Source organism: Panulirus ornatus, chromosome 55 (genome assembly GCF_036320965.1).
Source record: "Panulirus ornatus isolate Po-2019 chromosome 55, ASM3632096v1, whole genome shotgun sequence".
Lineage (NCBI taxonomy): Eukaryota > Metazoa > Arthropoda > Malacostraca > Decapoda > Palinuridae > Panulirus > Panulirus ornatus.
In genome coordinates, this window is record NC_092278.1 from 26295701 (window position 1) to 26313995 (window position 18295).

The following is an 18295-nucleotide window of genomic DNA, read 5'->3' on the forward strand; positions in this document are numbered from 1 at the left end:
GAGACAGGGAAAAGGGTGTTTTTTTTAATGGTTTGGGCACATTTGGGGAGAATGAGTTTAGGAAAGATTGACCCAAAAGGATAATGGGGTCGGGAGGGGGGGGAGGGAAAAAAAAATTGAGAGAAGGAAAGGGGAGGGGCCAAATTGGGGGTGGAAAGTGGGAGGGGAAAAAAATTTTGTGTGATGGGGCCCCTGAACATGCAGGAGGGTTTAAAGGAGGGCCAAAAAATTGGTAAATGGAGCAAAGTGTAAAAAACCGGGGTTTTACGTGCTTGTCAGTGGATTTAATCAGGGATGGGGTTTTTGGGGGGGGGGTTTTGGGGAAATTTTTTTTTTGTTGTTTCCTTTCGCTAACCCCCGCAAACGCAAAGGAGACCAACAAAGCAAAAAAAAAAAAAAAAAATATATAATAAATATAGAATTTTTAATATATTTATATATATATTTTATATATATATATTTTTATATTTTATATATAAAATATATTAATTTTATATATATAAATTTATAAAATATATATATATATATATATTAATATATTTTTAATATATATATATTACCCCGGGGGATAGGGGAGAAAAAATATTTCCACGTTTTCCCCTGCGTGTCGTAAAAGGGGGGGACAAAAAGGGAGGGGAGGGGGGGTGGCGGGAAAAATCCTCCCCTCTTTTTTTTTTTTTTTTTGATTTTCCAAAAGAAGGAACGGGAAAAGGGGGGCCCCAGGTAAAGGAAATTTCCCTCTAAGGCCCAGTCTCCTTTTCTTAACGTTTCCTCGCAAACGGGGGGAAATGGCGAAAAAAGTATGAAAAAAAAAAAAAAAAAAAATAAAAAATATATTTAAAATATTTTATATTATATATAAAATATAAATATAATATATAATATTTTTTTATATATATTATCCCTGGGGTTTGGGGAAAGAAAAAATACTTTCCACGTTTTTCCCTGGTGTCGTAAGAAGGGGGGCTAAAAGGGGAGGGAGCGGGGGGCCCTGGAAACCCTTTCCCCTCTCTTTTTTTTTTTGTTTTTAAAAAAAGGAAGGAACAGAGAAAGGGGGGCCGGGTGGGGTTTTTTCCCTCAAGGGCCCCAGTCCTCTGTTTTTTAAACCCTTTCCCCTTTGGAAAAACGCGGGAAAGGGCGAATATTTGGGAAAAAAAAAAAAAAAAAATATATATATATATAAAAAATAAAAATTTTATTATCCAAACCACTTTTTCCCCTTTACCCTTGAGCTTCGTTTCACTCAGACCCCAAACATCCAGGTTTTTTTCCCCAAAAATTTTTACTCCTTTAATCTTTTCCTTTTTTACATCTTGGTTCCCTTCCACACACATTTAGGCACCCCACCCCTGACCTTTTCGAGGAGGATGAACCCCCCCCGCGTGATTTCCTTTTTTCTGTTTCCCATTTTAGAAAGTTAATACAAGGAGGGGAGGTTTTCCCGGCCCCCCGCTCGGGGGGTTAAGTGAAGGCCCAAGACCCAAGGGGAAGGATAGCAATACCCTTTAAACAGGAGTTGGGGGAAAGTTTTGTGAAGAATGAAAGAAAGTAAATTCTCATTAATAGGGGTAAAATTGAAAGTTGAGGGAAAAGAGGGGGGGTGATTATTGGTGCATATGCCCCCCGGGGCATGAGAAAAAAAGATCATGAGGGGCCCCAAGTGTTTGGGAGCACTGAAGAGTGTTTTAGGGGGTTTTGAGGGAAAGGGAGAGGGGGTTTTAGTGGGGGTGATTTGAATGCAAAGGTGAGTAATGTGGCAGTTGAAGGGGGAATTTTTTGGGGATGAAAGGGGTGTTCAGTTTTGTAAAAAGGAAAAAGGTGAAGAGCTTTAGATTTATGTGTGGGAAAAAAGGGGCTGATATTGGGAAAAACCCGGGTTTTTTAAAAAACGAGATATACATAAGTAAAATTAGTAAGTAGGGGAAAAGGCCCGAGAGCGTTTTTGGATTAAAGTGTTTAAATTTAAAGGGGGTTCGAAAGAGAGACTTTTGGATGGGTTTAAAGGGGCCCGAGAGGTGCAACTGGAGGGGATGTCTGATCATTTTCTTGTGGGGGGCTAAGGTGAAAAATTAGTTTTGGGTTTTCAGAAAAAAGGAGTGAAAGTTGGGGGGGGGAAAAAAGGGGGTTTTGGGGAGGGTAAAAGGGGGGCTTGGGAAGGAGACCTGTGTGGGGAAGACCCCGGAAAAGACTGTTGGGCGAATTTGGGAAAAAATGAGAACAAAGGAAGTTTAAAGGGGGGTGGGGGAGGAAGGGATGTATTTAGGGAAACAGGGATGGGTTGCCCCAAAAAATGCTTGTGGCATTGGGGAAGAGGGGGAGGTGGGCGTTTAGAAAGGGGAGTGGTGGTGGGATGAAGAAGGGGAAAGTAAATTTGGGGAAAGGGGAAGAGAGAGGGCAATTTTTGGGCGATTTTTGCAGGGAAAAAATGCAATTTAGTGGGGAGGTTTTAAAAGGGAAAAGACAGGGAGGTCCCAAAAAGAAAGGTGCAAGAGGTTTAAAAAAAAGGGGAAAAGGGGAGTTGGGGTGAGAGACTATCAGTAAATTTTGGGGGAATTTTAAAAAAATGTTCTGGGAAGGGGGTAAATAGGGGGGGTTAGCAAGGGGGCAAAATGGGAACCCTTTAGTGAAGGGGGGTTAAAAATGGGGGGGTTTATTAAAAAATGGGGGTTTTATGGGGAGAAGGGAGATGGAATGAGTTTTTGAAGGTTTTTTGAATTGTCTGATGAAAGAGTGGCAGATATAGGGTGTTTTGGTCGAGGTGGGGGGTGGCCCAAAGTGAGAGGGTTAGGGAAAATGTTTGGGGAAACAGAGAAGGGGGTAGTTTAAAAACTTTTGCGGAAATGAAGGCCGGCCCAAGGGGAGGGAGGTTTGGGTGGTTTTTTGCAGTGGAATTTAAATTAAAAAAGGGGGGGAAGTTTGTTGATGGGGTTGGGAAGGTTTTTAATGTATGTATAAATCATGGTTGGGGGGTGCCTGAGGTTTGGGGGAATTCGGGCTTTGTGCCCTTGTACCAAAAGGGAAAGGGGGTAAGAGGAGTGCTCAAATTTTCAGGAAGGATTTAAGTTTTTTTAGTTTTCCTGGTAAAATTAAAATTTTGGGGGGGGTTTGATTGAGAGGGTGAAGGCCCTGAAAAAAGCATCAGTTGGGGGAAGAGAGTGCGGTTTCAGAAGTGGTAGGGGGATGTGTGGGGCAGGTGTTTGCTTTGAAAAAATGTATGTGAGAAATACTTAGAAAAGCAAATGGATTTGTATGTAGCATTTATGGATCTGGAGAAGGCATATGATAGAGTTGATAGAGATGCTCTGTGGAAGGTATTAAGAATATATGGTGTTGGAGGCAAGTTGTTAGAAGCAGTGAAAAGTTTTTATCGAGGATGTAAGGCATGTGTACGTGTAGGAAGAGAGGAAAGTGATTGGTTCTCAGTGAATGTAGGTTTGCGGCAGGGGTGTGTGATGTCTCCATGGTTGTTTAATTTGTTTATGGATGGGGTTGTAAGGGAGGTAAATGCAAGAGTCCTGGAAAGAGGGGCAAGTATGAAGTCTGTTGGGGATGAGAGAGCTTGGGAAGTGAGTCAGTTGTTGTTCGCTGATGATACAGCGCTGGTGGCTGATTCATGTGAGAAACTGCAGAAGCTGGTGACTGAGTTTGGTAAAGTGTGTGGAAGAAGAAAGTTGAGAGTAAATGTGAATAAGAGCAAGGTTATTAGGTACAGTAGGGGTGAGGGTCAAGTCAATTGGGAGGTGAGTTTGAATGGAGAAAAACTGGAGGAAGTGAAGTGTTTTAGATATCTGGGAGTGGATCTGTCAGCGGATGGAACCATGGAAGCGGAAGTGGATCATAGGGTGGGGGAGGGGGCGAAAATTTTGGGAGCCTTGAAAAATGTGTGGAAGTCGAGAACATTATCTCGGAAAGCAAAAATGGGTATGTTTGAGGGAATAGTGGTTCCAACAATGTTGTATGGTTGCGAGGCGTGGGCTATGGATAGAGGTGTGCGCAGGAGGATGGATGTGCTGGAAATGAGATGTTTGAGGACAATGTGTGGTGTGAGGTGGTTTGATCGAGTAAGTAACGTAAGGGTAAGAGAGATGTGTGGAAATAAAAAGAGCGTGGTTGAGAGAGCAGAAGAGGGTGTTTTGAAATGGTTTGGGCACATGGAGAGAATGAGTGAGGAGAGATTGACCAAGAGGATATATGTGTCGGAGGTGGAGGGAACGAGGAGAAGAGGGAGACCAAATTGGAGGTGGAAAGATGGAGTGAAAAAGATTTTGTGTGATCGGGGCCTGAACATGCAGGAGGGTGAAAGGAGGGCAAGGAATAGAGTGAATTGGAGTCATGTGGTATACAGGGGTTGACGTGCTGTCAGTGGATTGAATCAAGGCATGTGAAGCGTCTGGGGTAAACCATGGAAAGCTGTGTAGGTATGTATATTTGCGTGTGTGGACGTGTGTATGTACATGTGTATGGGGGGGGGGGGGTTGGGCCATTTCTTTCGTCTGTTTCCTTGCGCTACCTCGCAAACGCGGAAGACAGCGACAAAGTATAAAAAAAAAAAAAAAAAAAAATATATATATATATATATATATATTGGGCACATGGAGAGAGTGAGTGAGGAAAGATTGACCAAGAGGATATATGTGTCGGAGGTGGAGGGAACGAGGAGAAGTGGGAGACCAAATTGGAGGTGGAAAGATGGAGTGAAAAAGATTTTGAGTGATTGGGGCCTGAACATGCAGGAGGGTGAAAGGCGGGCAAGGAATAGAGTCAATTGGATCGATGTGGTATACTGGGGTCGACGTGCTGTCAATGGATTGAATCAGGGCATGTGAAGCGTCTGGGGTAAACCATGGAAAGTTCTTTGGGGCCTGGATGTGGAAAGGGAGCTGTGGTTTCGGGCATTATTTCATGACAGCTAGAGACTGGGTGTGAACGAATTGGGTCTTTGTTGTCTTTTCCTAGCGCTACCTCGCTTACATGAGCGGGGAGGGGGATGTTATTCCGTGTGTGGTGAGGTGGTGATGGGAATGAATAAAGGCAGATAGTATGAATTATGTACATTTGTATATATGTATATGTCTGTGTGTGTATATATATGTATACATTGAGATGTATAGGTATATATATTTACGTGTGTGTATATTTATGTGTATGTGGGTGGTTTGGGCCATTCTTTTGTCTGTTTCCTTGCGTGAGGAAGTACCAGGAGACACTGAGTACAGAATGGAAAAAGGTGAGAACAATGGAAGTAAGGGGAGTGGGGGAGGAATGGGATGTATTTAGGGAATCAGTGATGGATTGCGCAAAAGATGCTTGTGGCATGAGAAGAGTGGGAGGTGGGTTGATTAGAAAGGGTAGTGAGTGGTGGGATGAAGAAGTAAGAGTATTAGTGAAAGAGAAGAGAGAGGCATTTGGACGATTTTTGCAGGGAAAAAATGAAATTGAGTGGGAGATGTATAAAAGAAAGAGACAGGAGGTCAAGAGAAAGGTGCAAGAGGTGAAAAAAAGGGCAAATGAGAGTTAAGGTGAGAGAGTATCATTAAATTTTAGGGAGAATAAAAAGATGTTCTGGAAGGAGGTAAATAAAGTGCGTAAGACAAGGGAGCAAATAGGAACTTCAGTGAAGGGCGCAAATGGGGAGGTGATAACAAGTAGTGGTGATGTGAGAAGGAGATGGAGTGAGTATTTTGAAGGTTTGTTGAATGTGTTTGATGATAGAGTGGCAGATATAGGGTGTTTTGGTCGAGGTGGTGTGCAAAGTGCGAGGGTTAGGGAAAATGAGTTGGTAAACAGAGAAGAGGTAGTAAAAGCTTTGCGGAAGATGAAAGCCGGCAAGGCAGCAGGTTTGGATGGTATTGCAGTGGAATTTATTAAAAAAGGGGGTGACTGTATTGTTGACTGGTTGGTAAGGTTATTTAATGTATGTATGACTCATGGTGAGGTGCCTGAGGATTGGCGGAATGCATGCATAGTGCCATTGTACAAAGGCAAAGGGGATAAGAGTGAGTGCTCAAATTACAGAGGTATAAGTTTGTTGAGTATTCCTGGCAAATTATATGGGAGGGTATTGATTGAGAGGGTGAAGGCATGTACAGAGCATCAGATTGGGGAAGAGCAGTGTGGTTTCAGAAGTGGTAGAGGATGTGTGGATCAGGTGTTTGCTTTGAAGAATGTATGTGAGAAATACTTAGAAAAGCAAATGGATTTGTATGTAGCATTTATGGATCTGGAGAAGGCATATGATAGAGTTGATAGAGATGCTCTGTGGAAGGTATTAAGAATATATGGTGTGGGAGGCAAGTTGTTAGAAGCAGTGAAAAGTTTTTATCGAGGATGTAAGGCATGTGTACGTGTAGGAAGAGAGGAAAGTGATTGGTTCTCAGTGAATGTAGGTTTGCGGCAGGGGTGTGTGATGTCTCCATGGTTGTTTAATTTGTTTATGGATGGGGTTGTTAGGGAGGTGAATGCAAGAGTTTTGGAAAGAGGGGCAAGTATGAAGTCTGTTGGGGATGAGAGAGCTTGGGAAGTGAGTCAGTTGTTGTTCGCTGATGATACAGCGCTGGTGGCTGATTCATGTGAGAAACTGCAGAAGCTGGTGACTGAGTTTGGTAAAGTGTGTGAAAGAAGAAAGTTAAGAGTAAATGTGAATAAGAGCAAGGTTATTAGGTACAGTAGGGTTGAGGGTCAATTCAATTGGGAGGTGAGTTTGAATGGAGAAAAACTGGAGGAAGTGAAGTGTTTTAGATATCTGGGAGTGGATCTGGCAGCGGATGGAACCATGGAAGCAGAAGTGGATCATAGGGTGGGGGAGGGGGCGAAAATTCTGGGAGCCTTGAAGAATGTGTGGAAGTCGAGAACATTATCTCGGAAAGCAAAAATGGGTATGTTTTAAGGAATAGTGGTTCCAACAATGTTGTATGGTTGCGAGGCGTGGACTATGGATAGAGTTGTGCGCAGGAGGATGGATGTGCTGGAAATGAGATGTTTGAGGACAATGTGTGGTGTGAGGTGGTTTGATCGAGTAAGTAACGTAAGGGTAAGAGAGATGTGTGGAAATAAAAAGAGCGTGGTTGAGAGAGCAGAAGAGGGTGTTTTGAAATGGTTTGGTCACATGGAGAGAATGAGTGAGGAAAGATTGACCAAGAGGATATATGTGTCGGAGGTGGAGGGAACGAGGAGAAGAGGGAGACCAAATTGGAGGTGGAAAGATGGAGTGAAAAAGATTTTGTGTGATCGGGGCCTGAACATGCAGGAGGGTGAAAGGAGGGCAAAGAATAGAGTAAATTGGAGCAATGTGGTATACCGGGGTTGACGTGCTGTCAGTGGATTGAATCAAGGCATGTGTATGGGGGTGGGTTGGGCCATTTCTTTTGTTGTTTCCTTGCGCTACCTCGCAAACGCAGGAGACCAACAAAGCAAAAAAAAAAATATATATATATATATATGTATATATATATATATATATATATATATATATATATATATATATATATATATATATATATAAAATATATATATATATATATATATATATATATATATATATATATATATATATATATATATATATATATATATATATATTATATCCCTGGGGATAGGGGAGAAAGAATACTTTCCACGTATTCCCTGCGTGTCGTAGAAGGCGACTAAAAGGGGAGGGAGCGGGTGGCTGGAAATCCTCCCCTCTCGTTTTTTTTTTGATTTTCCAAAAGAAGGAACAGAGAAGGGGGCCAGGTGAGGATTTTCCCTCTAAGGCCCAGTCCTCTGTTCTTAACGCTACCTCGCAAACGCGGGAAATGGCGAATAGTATGAAAAAAAAAAAAAAAAATATATAAAATATATATATATATATATATATATATATATATATATATATATATATATATATATATATATATATATTATCCCTGGGGATAGGGGAGAAAGAATACTTTCCACGTATTCCCTGCGTGTCGTAGAAGGCGGCTAAAAGGGGAGGGAGCGGGTGGCTGGAAATCCTCCCCTCTCGTTTTTTTTTTGATTTTCCAAAAGAAGGAACAGAGAAGGGGGCCAGGTGAGGATTTTCCCTCTAAGGCCCAGTCCTCTGTTCTTAACGCTACCTCGCAAACGCGGGAAATGGCGAATAGTATGAAAAAAAAAAAAAAAAAAATATATATATATATATATATATATATATATATCCAAACCACTCTTCCCCTTTACCCTTGAGCTTCGTTTCACTCAGAGCCAAAACATCCAGGTTCCTTTCCTCAAACATACTACCTATCTCTCCTTTTTTCACATCTTGGTTACATCCACACACATTTAGGCACCCCACTCTGAGCCTTCGAGGAGGATGATCACTCCCCGCGTGACTCCTTCTTCTGTTTCCCATTTTAGAAAGTTAATACAAGGAGGGGAGGATTTCCGGCCCCCCGCTCAGGGGTTAGTGAGAGGACAAGAGCAAGGGAAGGAGTAGCAATACTCCTTAAACAGGAGTTGTGGGAGTATGTGATAGAATGTAAGAAAGTAAATTCTCGATTAATATGGGTAAAATTGAAAGTTGATGGAGAGAGGTGGGTGATTATTGGTGCATATGCACCTGGGCATGAGAAGAAAGATCATGAGAGGCAAGTGTTTGGGAGCAGCTGAATGAGTGTGTTAGCGGTTTTGATGCACGAGACCGGGTTATAGTGATGGGTGATTTGAATGCAAAGGTGAGTAATGTGGCAGTTGAGGGAATAATTGGTATGCATGGGGTGTTCAGTGTTGTAAATGGAAATGGTGAAGAGCTTGTAGATTTATGTGCTGAAAAAGGACTGATGATTGGGAATACCTGGTTTAAAAAGCGAGATATACATAAGTATACTTATGTAAGTAGGAGAGATGGCCAGAGAGCGTTATTGGATTACGTGTTAATTGACAGGCGTGCGAAAGAGAGACTTTTGGATGTTAATGTGCTGAGAGGTGCAACTGGAGGGATGTCTGATCATTATCTTGTGGAGGCTAAGGTGAAGATTAGTATGGGTTTTCAGAAAAGAGGAGTGAATGTTGGGGTGAAGAAGGTGGTGAGAGTAAGTGAGCTTGGGAAGGAGACCTGTGTGGGGAAGTACCAGGAGAGACTGTGTACAGAATGGAAAAAGGTGAGAACAATGGAAGTAAGGGGAGTGGGGGAGGAATGGGATGTATTTAGGGAATCAGTGATGGATTGCGCAAAAGATGCTTGTGGCATGAGAAGAGTGGGAGGTGGGCTGTTTAGAAAGGGTAGTGAGTGGTGGGATGAAGAAGTAAGAGTATTAGTGAAAGAGAAGAGAGAGGCATTTGGACGATTTTTGCAGGGAAAAAATGCAATTGAGTGGGAGAAGTATAAAAGAAAGAGACAGGAGGTCAAGAGAAAGGTGCAAGAGGTGAAAAAAAGGGCAAATGAGAGTTGGGGTGAGAGACTATCAGTAAATTTTAGGGAGAATAAAAAGATGTTCTGGAAGGAGGTAAATAGGGTGCGTAAGACAAGGGAGCAAATGGGAACTTCAGTGAAGGGCGTAAATGGGGAGGTGATAACAAGTAGTTGTGATGTGAGAAGGAGATGGAATGAGTATTTTGAAGGTTTGTTGAATGTGTCTGATGACAGAGTGGCAGATATAGGGTGTTTTGGTCGAGGTGGTGTGCAAAGTGAGAGGGTTAGGGAAAATGATTTGGTAAACAGAGAAGAGGTAGTAAAAGCTTTGCGGAAGATGAAAGCCGGCAAGGCAGCAGGTTTGGATGGTATTGCAGTGCAATTTATTAAAAAAGGGGGTGACTGTATTGTTGACTGGTTGGTAAGGTTATTTAATGTATGTATGACTCATGGTGAGGTGCCTGAGGATTGGCGGAATGCGTGCATAGTGCCATTGTACAAAGGCAAAGGGGATAAGAGTGAGTGCTCAAATTACAGAGGTATAAGTTTGTTGAGTATTCCTGGTAAATTATATGGGAGGGTATTGATTGAGAGGGTGAAGGCATGTACAGAGCATCAGATTGGGGAAGAGCAGTGCGGTTTCAGAAGTGGTAGAGGATGTGTGGATCAGGTGTTTGCTTTGAAGAATGTATGTGAGAAATACTTAGAAAAGCAAATGGATTTGTATGTAGCATTTATGGATCTGGAGAAGGCATATGATAGAGTTGATAGAGATGCTCTGTGGAAGGTATTAAGAATATATGGTGTGGGAGGCAAGTTGTTAGAAACAGTGAAAAGTTTTTATCGAGGATGTAAGGCATGTGTACGTGTAGGAAGAGAGGAAAGTGATTGGTTCTCAGTGAATGTAGGTTTGCGGCAGGGGTGTGTGATGTCTCCATGGTTGTTTAATTTGTTTATGGATGGGGTTGTTAGGGAGGTAAATGCAAGAGTCCTGGAAAGAGGGGCAAGTATGAAGTCCGTTGGGGATGAGAGAGCCTGGGAAGTGAGTCAGTTGTTGTTCGCTGATGATACAGCGCTGGTGGCTGATTCATGTGAGAAACTGCAGAAGCTGGTGACTGAGTTTGGTAAAGTGTGTGGAAGAAGAAAGTTAAGAGTAAATGTGAATAAGAGCAAGGTTATTAGGTACAGTAGGGTTGAGGGTCAAGTCAATTGGGAGGTAAGTTTGAATGGAGAAAAACTGGAGGAAGTGAAGTGTTTTAGATATCTGGGAGTGGATCTGTCAGCGGATGGAACCATGGAAGCGGAAGTGGATCATAGGGTGGGGGAGGGGGCGAAAATTTTGGGAGCCTTGAAAAATGTGTGGAAGTCGAGAACATTATCTCGGAAAGCAAAAATGGGTATGTTTGAAGGAATAGTGGTTCCAACAATGTTGTATGGTTGCGAGGCGTGGGCTATGGATAGAGTTGTGCGCAGGAGGATGGATGTGCTGGAAATGAGATGTTTGAGGACAATGTGTGGTGTGAGGTGGTTTGATCGAGTAAGTAACGTAAGGGTAAGAGAGATGTGTGGAAATAAAAAGAGCGTGGTTGAGAGAGCAGAAGAGGGTGTTTTGAAATGGTTTGGGCACATGGAGAGAATGAGTGAGGAAAGATTGACCAAGAGGATATATGTGTCGGAGGTGGAGGGAACGAGGAGAAGAGGGAGACCAAATTGGAGGTGGAAAGATGGAGTGAAAAAGATTTTGTGTGATCGGGGCCTGAACATGCAGGAGGGTGTAAGGAGGGCAAGGAATAGAGTGAATTGGAGCGATGTGGTATACAGGGGTTGACGTGCTGTCAGTGGAGTGAATCAAGGCATGTGAGGCGTCTGGGGTGGACCATGGAAAGCTGTGTAGGTATGTATACACGTGTGTGGACATGTGTATGTACATGTGTATGGGGGGGGGGGGCCATTTCTTTCGTCTGTTTCCTTGCGCTACCTCGCAGACGCGGGAGACAGCGACAAAGTATAAAAAAAAAAAAAAAAAATATATATATATATATATATATATATATATATATATACACACACATAAATGCCCATACATGCACATATCATACATATACATTTCAATGTATACACACATAATGATACACAGACATATACATATATACACATGTACATTTTCATACTTGCTTCCATCATCCATTCCCATTGCCACCCCACCACACAGGAAACCACATTCTCTCTCTCTCTCTCTCTCTCTCTCTCAGGGCAAGGTAGCACAAGGAAAAGAAAAAAAAGGCCACACTTGTTTACATTCAGTCTCTAGCTGAAATGTGTAATGCACCGGACCACAGCTCCCTTTCTGTATCCAGGCCCCACAGTCCTTTCCATGGCTGACCCTTGATGCTTCACATGCCCTGGTTCAATCCACTGACAGCACATCCACCCTGGTATACCACATGGTTCCAGTTCACTCTATGCCTTGCATGCCTTTCACCTTCCTGTATGTTCAGGCCCTGATCGCTCAAAAAATTTTTCACTTCATCCTTCCACCTCCAATTGAGTCTCCTACTTCTCCTTGTTCCCTCCACCTCTGACATATATATTCTCTTTCTCAATCTTTCCTTACTCATTCTTTCCATGTATCCAAACCATTTCAACATACCCTCTTCTGCTCTCTCAACCACTCTTTTTATTATCACACGTCTCTCTTACCCTTTCATTACTTACTTGATCAAACCACCTAACACCACATATTGTCTTCAAACATTTCATTTCCAACACATCCACCATCCTCCGCACAACCCTATCTATAGCCCATGCCTCTTAACCATATAACATTGTTGGAACCACTATTCCTTCAAACATACCTATTTTTGCTTCCCGAGTTAACATTCTCTCCTTCCACACATTCTTCATTGCTCTCAGAACCTTCACCCATTCCCCCACCGTGTGATCACTTCTGCTTCCATGGTTCCATCCTCTGCTAAGTCCACTCCCAGATATCTAAAACACTTCACTTCCTCCAGTTTCTCTCCATTCAAACTTACATCCCAATTAACTTGTCCTTCAACTTTCTCCTTTCACACAGTTTTCCAAACTCAGTCACCAACCTCTGCAGTTTCTCACACAAATCAGCCACTAGAACTGTATCATTGGCAAACAACAATGGACTCACTTCCCAAGCCCTCTCATCCACAAGAGACTGCATACTCACCCCTCTCTCCAAAACTCTTGCATTTACCTCCCTAACCACCCCATCCATAAACAAGTTAAACAGCCATGGGGACATCACACATCCCTGCCGCAGACTGACATTCACTGGGAACCAATCACTCTCCTCTCTTCCTACTTGTGCACAAGCCTTACATCCTTGGTAAAAACTTTCCACTGCTTCTGGCAACTTACCTACCACACCATATACTTGTAAAACCTTCCACAAAGCATCTCTGTCAACCCTATCATATGCCTTCTCCAGATCCATAAATGCTCAATACAGATCCATCCATTTTTGTAAGTATTTCTCACATACATTCTTCAAAGCTAACACCAGATCCACACATCCTCTACCACTTCGGAAACCACATTGATCCTCCCGAGTCTGATGCTCTGTACATGTCTTCACCCTCTCGACCAATACCCTCCCATGTAATTTACAAGGAATACTCGACAGACTTACATCTTTTTGGTTTGAACACTCACCTTTATCCCCTTTGCCTTTGTACACTGGCACTATGCGTGCATTCCACCATGATAGATAAAATGGTAAAAGTATAGCCTTAGTGATAGTAACATAAAAAGTTGCCATGTTTCATTCAGTGCTACAGTTGGAAACTTCTTATATATTTGTGAAATATATATGTCAATGAAAGATCATAGCCTTGCTCTGGAAACTGTTATATATATCTTTTATTGAGTGTAACTTAAATGTAACCTCAATGGAAACATTGATTTGGAGAAAAAACATTGCCATTTAGGGGAAAATTTGAATTTATAGTCTGCACTGGTATTTTTCTATCATCACACTAATTATATGAATATGCGTTGCAGATGGTGAAACTGTAAGTGGACGAGCTACTTCCATGCACAGTGAAAATACAGTGGAATATGGTGGTAAATCAGAAAATGTCAGCATATCTTCACCATCTGCATCACAGCTACATCAGGATATGAATTACCCAAATAGTGAGTTATGATTAAATCTGTTTCAGCTCAGAAGTAAGGTAAAACTAGCAGTTACCCATTTGTACAAGATGAAAAGCATCTTTCATACTGTCAATTGCTTTTCTTGTATAACACTTTTTTAGTCAAGAAGGTTTGGCAAGTTGAGGTACTTGAGCTGAAAGAATGTCCAGTTAGCTACTAATCATGATAGGCAACTTTGCTTTAATGCTTCCTAGCAGTACATGAGTCCACATACTCTGGGTTGTGAGTTAAGAGTGTTATCAAAGTATTGTGACTCAAACCCATTGACCTTCAAGGCTTCTCCGGCCTCCCATGAACATGACTGAAGTTTCGATCATTTTTGGCTTTGAAGCTTTGATCATTGTTAGAGCTTTAGTGGCCAGACAGGCTGATGTAAGCCACACATGCACTACTATTATCTGTGGCCCATCTCTTGAATGGCTCTTCCCTCTCCAGACCCCACCCCCACACGGCACTCCTATCCCATGACATCTACCCATAAAACTGCCCCTCCCTCCACCAAGCTTTCCCACCCCTTGCAAGGCCCTCCTTTCCCAAGACCCCCTTATGTATGGCTCTCCCTTCCTCCAGTCTCCACTCCCTGCATGACCCTTCCATTTCCAAACCCTCACCGCCTGTGCAGTTCTCCCCTGCTTAGATCCAAAATTAGTCCCTTTACTGTGGCTGTGGTGGCCTGCCTGGTCTTTATGTCCTGCACAGGACACTATGGTTAGCCATGGTGACCTGTGCTGGACTTAAGCCATTATATGTAGACTAAAAATTATTGTTTTCTTGGAAGTAACTCACTTGTTCTATTGTTTTCTTGGAAGTAACTCACCTGAAAAGTGTTTAGATTGTGCTCTGGTCATTCCAGACATTTACTCAAAGTTTAGAGAATATCAGCAATACTGTTCCAGTTATTAATTTCAACTGCATAGATGGAAAAAATAGAGATGGCCATGCCATTGTTCCAGTACAGTAAGTCAGTTTGTCTTATTGTAATTTTTAGGAAAATTCTAAGAAAAGCTGAAGTATTTTGATCCATTTTCCATTGCTATTAGGTACTAGTGGTCAAGATGAGAATGGTCAAGTGTTTGAAGATCTTTTACATTGACAAATAATGAGTTTAAGTACTTTGTGGAGAATAAAGCTTGCAGCCACTGATCAGGGAGGTATATTACTTATACTACCCATTTGGATATTGGGAGGGTTAGTAATGGCTATGTAGAGATCCAGTACTTAAGTGGTTGTCGAGTTGCACTCGTTTGACTCAGGTAGCTGTTTTTTCTTTCTGATTCATCCACATATGGGCTTCTTGCATTCTGTCCACAAACACAGTCTCCTAGTTACACATGGAAACACTAACTCACATAATTTAGTCTTCATTTTTTTTCCATACTTGATCACCATTTCACACATCAGTGAGGTAGTGCCAGGAATAGATGAAGGAAGGCCACATCCATTCTCTAGCTGTCATGTGTAATGCACCAAAACCACAGCTCCCTATCCATATTCAGGTCTCAAAGGACTTTCTATGGTTTACCCTGGCCACTTCACATGCACTTGTTCAGTCCACTGACAGCATGTCAACCCCAGTACACCACATCATTCCAATTCACTCTATTCCATGCACACCTTTCACTCTCCTACATGTTCTGGCTCTGATCATTCAAAATCTTTTTCATTCCATCCCTCCATCTCCAGTTTGGTTTCCCCGTTCTTCTTCTCTCCTCTTCTGACACATATATCCTCTTTGTCAACCTTTCCTCACTCATTCTTTCCACATATCTTAACCAGTTCAGCACACCCTCTTCTACTCTCTTACCCAAACTGTTCTTATTGCCACACATCTCTCGTATTCCTTCATTACTTACCTGATCAGACCCCTCGCACCACATATTGTCAGACTTCTCATTTCCCACCCATCCACCATTTCTGTGCACAGCCCCATCTATAGCCCATGCCTCTCATCCATATTGCTGGGACTTCTATTCCTTCAAACATACCCATTTTTGACCACCAAAATGATATTCTCTCTCCCAGGCATTCTTCATCACCCCCAAAACCTTCATCCCCTTCCCCACTTTATGATTCAAATCTTCGTATGTCTGGATTTTCCTGCAGTGAGTGCTATACCCTAGACCTATCCCTACTTTTTGGCAAAATGGTGGGAGCAGTAGACAGAAGAAGTAGGTAGGAACATTAAGCAGGAGCATGGAGTAGAAAGATTGAGTAGAAGCAGGTGGCATAGCACTACACAGAATCATTAGCTAGAAATAGTAGGTTGGAACATTAGTTAGATTTCAGGAGACACTTTAGGTAGGAGCCTCTGGAAACTTTATGCTATAGTTAACCTCTGTCAGTGGCCTGTTTAGGGTGAGTTACTAAAGGCTAAGAAGTGCACTGAAGTTCATCGGTAATGGAGGAGACTTTTGCCATGGTCACCTCTTTGAGGGAGTTCCCAGAGGGAATGGGCATTAGAGATATGGATAGATAGATAGAATGCCTGCCATCCATTTATGGCTGCAAACTCAAACCTCCATATCATGGATTTTGAATATAGTGTTTTTATAGTATTTTGTACATGTTTGCCATTCCTGCTGTGATGAGATAGCATCAGTAACTTAGAATTTGCAGAAAAATCTTTTTATTTGCTCTTTGGCTGGCTTGCTGGTGTGTCTTTGTTGGGTAAGAAGAGGAGTTGCATCTTTGGCTTAACATGAATTGGTGTTTGTAAGGCAGGAGAGATGGGTGATGTCTAGAGAATACACAAAAAAGCATATCTTATACATACCTAGGGATTGTAATGTAGAAGAGATGGGTGGTGTCTCCAACGCACTCAAAGAAAAAAAACTAAAACATACTTTGGATGAGTATATATTTGGTGGAATGTTGTTCAATACTGTGTTATAAGGGTGGTTGTTTAGTGCTTGACAGATCATTGTGCCAGTGTTGTGTATGTTGGGGAGGGGAGGATCTACAAGTATAGCTTTTTATCTGTATTTAGGATTGGTGGGTGGCACTGTCTGTCTATCTGTCTATCTTTATCTTTGACACCTGCTCCCTTTGGGAACTCCCTCAAGGGGATGGCCACGACAAAAGAATATCGATAACTCTTGAACTCCAGTGCTGCTTCTTAGTCTTTAGTGCCTTATCCATAACAGGCTACTGGCAAAGGGCAATTCTAGTGCAGTGTTTTCTGGGGGTCCTACCTAATATTCCCACCAACTACATCTACCTGATTTGTCTACCTAATGTTCCAACCTACTACTTCTACCCAAAGCTCCCAGCTAATGCTCTTACCTATTACTTCTACCTAATGTTTCTACCTATGGCTCCTGTCTAACATTCCTAACTACTGCTTCTATCTGTTACTCCTACTATTTTGCCAAAAGACATGGCTTTGCACTTACTGCAGGAAAATATATAGGAATGAGATGTGTGAGTTAAATGTTTTCAAGTGCTATGTGTGACCGGGAGAGATTGTACATTTGTGGACAGAATGCCAGTAGTACAAGTGTGGGTGAGGCAGGAAAAAAAGACAGCTACTTGGGTCAGAGGAGTGCAACTTGACAACCACTGAAGTATTGTTTAGGGTGGATTGAATGAATTGTTTGTAGTGAATAGTAAGGGATTCTTTTTCTTGTCTAAATTTGACACTAGTTGTGTTCTGCAGATGTTTAGATTGCTTATGGCCTTTATGTTGATGTTTGTGACATGGAGAGTGAATGTCATATGTGTTTCATATGTGATACTTAGTATGAGGGTAATTGTTTAGACTTTTGATTTTTATGGGGAGTTTTGGTTACTTAAGTGGTTAGTAAGGATTCTTGTGTAATCTCTGCTTTATATCATGGGAACAGCAAGGATAGGTTTTGTAAAACAGATTGTTTTAATCTTTTCTTGCACAAAATAGCTAGGCACAAAGATTGATTGTATTTTAATTTGCTAAAAATGAAACAGAAGCCAAACAAGGAATGTTGATCCTTCATGAAGATTCAGCCTGGTGTGTCTGAATGTATTTTTATGTAACCAAGATGAGAAGAAGGGGGAAATAGGTAGTGTGTTTGAGTAAAGGAACCTGGATGGTCTATCTCTGAGGAAAACAAAGCTCAAGGATAAGAGGGAGGAATGGTTTACCCATGTCTTAGGGATAAGGTCAGAGATTAGTGTGAGGGTGAGAGCAAGAGCTAAGGAAGGGGTAGTACCTCTGTTAAAGGATGAGTTATGAGAATGTGTGAAAGAGTGTAAGGAATGTGACCTCCAGACAGATGTGGGTAAAACTGAAAGTGGATGGATTATAAGAGAAGCTGAGTGAGTGTGTTAGCAGTGCGAGTGAGTGGGAGATGTACATGAGAAAGTTGCAGGAGGTCAAGGGAGCTGCTGGAGCTGAAAAAGAGGACAGATGAGATTAGCAGTATCAACAAACCAGGGAAAATAAGAAAATGTTGTGGAAGGAGGTTATTAGTGGGAGAAAAACGAGAACAAACGGGAACGTTGGTGAAGGTGGCAAATGGGGAATTGGTAATAGGCAGAGATGAGGTGAAGAAGAGAGTAAATAAAGGATTGTTGAATATATGTTTGATGATATGGTGACAGATGTAGGTGTTTGATTTGGGGAAACATGCAGAGTGAGAGAGTCATGGGAAGTGGTTTGAATAAAAGAAAAGAGATGGTGAAACTTGCGTAAGATGAACGAGGCAAAGCAGCCAACAGCAGCCATGCAGCATTTTATCCACATTTTAGCAGATTGTA

The 18295-nt window shown here is 42.0% G+C and overlaps 1 protein-coding gene across 6 annotated transcripts in view; it reads left to right on the plus strand.

Annotated features, from left to right (window-relative positions):
* Positions 1 to 18295, plus strand: part of LOC139765613 (uncharacterized) — a 244706-nt gene that overhangs the window by 150404 nt on the left and 76007 nt on the right. For all 6 annotated transcript variants that reach the window (XM_071693272.1, XM_071693273.1, XM_071693275.1 and 3 more), the window contains one exon: positions 13406 to 13540. In XM_071693272.1, the coding sequence (XP_071549373.1) occupies positions 13406 to 13540 (135 nt within the window). The remainder of the gene's footprint in view (positions 1 to 13405; positions 13541 to 18295) is intronic.